This window comes from Morus notabilis, unplaced genomic scaffold, assembly GCF_000414095.1.
Source record: "Morus notabilis unplaced genomic scaffold, ASM41409v2 Scaffold1294, whole genome shotgun sequence".
Taxonomy (NCBI): domain Eukaryota; kingdom Viridiplantae; phylum Streptophyta; class Magnoliopsida; order Rosales; family Moraceae; genus Morus; species Morus notabilis.
Window position 1 is genome coordinate 113,542 of NW_010364214.1, and position 4,523 is coordinate 118,064.

At 38.3% G+C, this 4,523-nt stretch overlaps 2 protein-coding genes across 2 annotated transcripts in view; both read right to left on the minus strand.

Annotated features, from left to right (window-relative positions):
• Positions 1-230: 230 nt before the first annotated feature.
• Positions 231-2,256, minus strand: LOC21389280 (UPF0481 protein At3g47200). The gene is made up of 2 exons (XM_010106081.2): positions 1,307-2,256; positions 231-1,062 (listed from the first exon to the last, which is right to left on the minus strand). The coding sequence occupies exons 1-2, from the start codon at positions 2,229-2,231 to the stop codon at positions 464-466; spliced, it is 1,524 nt and encodes a 507-aa protein (XP_010104383.1). The 5' UTR covers positions 2,232-2,256; the 3' UTR covers positions 231-463.
• A 1,195-nt stretch (positions 2,257-3,451) lies between these two features.
• LOC112093074 (uncharacterized mitochondrial protein AtMg00810-like) overlaps positions 3,452-4,523 on the minus strand; it is a 1,283-nt gene continuing 211 nt past the window's right edge. The window contains exon 2 of the mRNA XM_024170763.1: positions 3,452-4,410. Coding sequence (XP_024026531.1) covers positions 3,452-4,410 — 959 coding nt within the window. The remainder of the gene's footprint in view (positions 4,411-4,523) is intronic.

Sequence of the window (4,523 nt, forward strand, 5' to 3'; positions counted from 1 at the left end):
TTCATTTCTATTTTCATACAACAAATAAAATCATTTTGAAATGAGTTTCAAACGCACTAATTGTTTATTAATTCAAATTCCACACCCTAAATTCACCAAAGAAAAAAGAAAGAGAACTTTGAAGATATATTATTTATTAATCTTTAGTGAGGATATTTTCCATATAAATTTAAAGAGAACATACACAGGTATCATGCAATTAAAAGAAATAAAAACAGTTGATGGGGAAAACAAGCACGCATTCAACCCCGTTTTTCTTCGAAATTTAAGGGAAAAAAAAGGCTAATAAGTAGGCCGGTATTCAACCCCACTTATTTGTTGCAAAATGAAAGTGGGATAGATTTCAAAAAAAAAAAAAAAAAAAAAAGAAAAAAAAGTGGGATATATACTTCTATCGCATTGAGGTTTCTCCTCAAACAACTTAAGATCATGCTGCTGATTTGTCCCGTTCCATCAACGGAGATTAAGATTTAACCGTGTACCAAGTCTGAATGCCCGACATACCGAGCGCCACAACCGCTGCCAGAAACGCGACTATAGTCCAGGGGCTACTGAAGTGGTCGTGATAGACTTGAGCCATCCATGTCCTCCACTTGCTCTTGTAGTGGCTTTGAATTTGGGCTATCACATCCTTGTACACTGCCTGGCTCGGCACCAAATCAGTAGCGATCTCATTGAAAAGCAGAGCCACATCATTGTCGCAACCCAGAAGGTTGTGAAGAATGTGAGATGACCTTAGCTCTTTAACATCAACTGGATAATCGATGAGCGAATCTAGGAAGCTTATATAAGAGATAACTTCATAATCAGTCCTGAAATTGTCGGGGCACATCTCGTAGGCAATTAGGTTCAAGAACCGAGGCCCTGTCGAGTCATCAACCGTTATCGGAGGAAGTCTTAGCCAACCTGCAAAACATAGAGAAGTAAAGCGTATGTCTCTCAATGAGCAACTCCCACTCGGTTTTAGGTCGATCCCGGCTGATATGAGATCTTGGACACTGCGAAAGGATTGTTGGCCTTGGTCGTTGCCCTCTGTAAAATACTTATTGAGCGGCCAATAATCTGCAAAAGCATAGATTATTATGTTTGAGCCGAGAAAAATTCTCAATATCACTATTTTCTTAAAGCATGATACCAGACAACTAGCACCAGAAGCAACTAGTACATCCCATTTAATGGCAGAATTTGAATCCACAAGTGCAACATTGTGCAAGTCGTAGAGTTAATATATGAAATAAAGTAATGGCTTTATTATCTATTTGTTTTTTAAAAAATAAAAAACAATGGTGATGCAAAAAGTACTTACTCTTACAAGGAAATAAAGTAATGGCTTTATCAAGAGAGTGAGAGAGCTTTTCTCCTAGGTTGCTCCTAGGATGCTCTCTGGGTTGTTGAAGTATCGCAGACCGAAGAAGCTCTAGAAGATGAGCTGGCTCCGGATCAGTTTCAAGCTCGATCTCTAAAGTCTTCTTGTACTTATTTGGTGTCATGACATTGCAGCGAATAAAATCCTTGACCGAACTCTTCAGAATCTCAGCGTCCTTGCGCGACTCCATCAACAGCTTTAGGACTTCAAAAGGGATTTGGTTCTCCAACAAGAACAAATCCTGTTGAACATAAGCTATTTGGTCATTTTTTATGGAAAGGATTCTCAGCTCATTACCATTGATCTTGACATAGCTATTTATGAATTGTAGAGTTGAACACCCATCATAGAACAACAACCAGCTAAGAGTGTCATCATCGTAGCCCTTAATAACATCTTTATCGAAACTTTCCTTCAGCTCCTTGATTTTGTCCTTAATGATGTTGTAGAGCGCTTCAATGCTCGTACCACCGTCGTTGATGAATTTTGCTACCAATTCAGGCTTGTATTGATTCTCCGCCAGCACTAGATTCTCTTTACCGTGATGGATAGGACCAATTGAAATCCACTGCGGTTCGTAGTACTTCCGGAACTTCTCCTTTTCTTTTAGTGCAGCCGGAACCTTCTGTATCTTCGGCTTTTCCTTTGCACGAGCGTCGGCCATTTTGATATCTTCTTCCTCGGATTTCTTCGCCTTCTTCGCCTCAATTGACTTTTGCAATTTTTTGTAAACCGGAGAGTCCTTCACGTTTTTTGGAAGCGTGGCGATGATAACTTCATCATCGGCGCTTGTGCTTTTCCCTTGATGCACAGCCTTCTCAGGGCGGTCTTCCATGGAAATGGCATGTTCGTGACTTCTACTCATTTTTAGTATGTGTTTTTTATCACGGAAAATCTATGTTGCTGTATTGGCTAGATAACATACGTTTCTAATCTCTCTTTAATATGTCTTTGAGGTAAAAAGTTATTATATAGTATCTAAGTTACGACTTTATTCACAGAGGAAGATTGGTATTAACGTACGGAAGTTTATCATTATAGGATAACTTTTTTTTCTTTCTTTCGTTCTTTTTTTTTTTTTCTTTTTTTGCCACTTATATATCATTGCAAGTATGGAATATACACTATTCAATAAATAAATTGTTGATTTGGGACATTTTTAATGAAGCTGGCATTTGATAGTACAGTAATAAGTATGCAAGTTGGCGTCTCTCTCTCACACAATTTTATTTGATTATTGATATATGATTTGCATGACGATCTGTCACGACAGTAATATTCTTTAGCAGATGTGATACTACTGAAAAGAGAAAATCCTTAAGAAGAATCTTAATATGGCTTTATATAGATATAGCGTATGAATGACGATTTAAATATCAAACGACACAGTCACTATGACGCCAACGAGTTTGTTGTTTAAAAGGCTATCTTATCGAGTAAGCTTGTAAGCAAGTAATTTGCCTTTTTTGTACTTGCTTTTGAATAATTTACGTGACATCTAATTGGTATTCTTTAAGTCTTTACAACAACCAAAAAAAAAGACGCTACGCGTGTTTCATGCATTTGACGAGTGATTAAGATAAAAAATTAGATTAATTATAAAAACTTTTCTTCAACTATATCCCTTATAACACTTTATCCTTCAATTTTTAAAACGCAACATCCTTCTCCTATGAATAATGAAATGTTAACAAAAAAAAACCTCCTCCTTAGGTTATTTCTATCTCGTGATCACACATCTGCCGCGAACCCAGATCCATTGTGGATTTTCCTCGATCTTTTCTCTCACAGAGAAAATTCATATTTTTATTTTTCCCTTATTACAAAAAGGAAACAAACACCACCGAGAGACGTGGGAAAAAATGAAGCACTCACTGAATTGCTTGCTGAAAAAAAAACCAAAAAGGTCCTTATACAAAACGGAAAGAAGCAGGAAAAAGATCCTGTTGCAATAGATCTCCAACTCAGCAAGAAAACAAAAAATAGAAAAAAAAGCAATCTACTTACTCCTATTTACAGATTGACACCTAATCTATCCATATTTACAATTTCCACCCCATGATACCAAACTCTTAATACTCCCCCTCAAGATGGAGAATGAATGTTTTGAATTCCCATCTTGCCTAGAAGAGTAGCAAACTGAGATGGGAAGAGTGGCTTTGTCAGTATATCTGCCACTTGATGTTGTGAAGCTACATGTAGGGTCTTCAAGGTTCCATTCAGGATTTTCTCTCTAACAAGGTGGCAGTCAATCTCTATATGCTTGGTCCTTTCATGAAAAACTGGATTGGCTGCTATATGGAGAGCAGCCTCATTATCACAATACAAAACTGTAGGCTTGGAATGGTCGATTTCCAGATCCTTGAGCAAGGAGAGCAGCCACATAAGCTCACATGTTGCATTGGCCATTGATCTGTATTCTGCCTCAGCCGTAGACCTTGCAACAGTATGTTGCTTCTTGGATTTCCAGGAAACCAGTGAGTCCCCAAGGAAGATGCAAAAACCACTAATGGATCTCCTACTATCCGGACAAGAAGCCCAGTCTGAGTCAGCGAAACCTCTCAAATGGACTGAGGAGCTGGCAGAAAAGAAGATCCCTTGTCCAACTATTGCCTTGACATATTGAAGAACCCGTTGTACAGCCTTCAAATGAGGGGCTCTCGGTTGGGCAAGAAATTGGCTTAACTTGTTAACAGAGTATGACAAGTCTGGTCTTGTTATTGTGAGGTATAGAAGCTTCCCAATAATTCTTCTATACTGAGATGGATCATCAAGTAATTCTCCCTCATCTTGGGAAAGTTTCACATTGGGATCCATGGGGGTCTTCCTAGTTTTGCATCCAAGATAACCACTGTCCGAGAGGAGCTGTAAGGCATAATGCCTCTGGCTTAAAGAGATGCCTGTATTTGATCTAGCCACTTCTATCCCCGGGAAATATTTCAATCTTCCCAAGTCCTTGAGTTTAAAACGGCTGTCAAGAAAAGTTTTGAAATCCTCTACTAGAGTCTCATTGTTAGTGGCAATAACAATATCATCTACATAGACTAGCAATGCAATGAAAGAGACTCCATTCCTTTTAATAAACAAGGAGTTGTCTGAGGCAGCTTGTTTGAAGTCTTGTTCAAGTAATGCACTTGAGAACTTGGAGAACCATTGC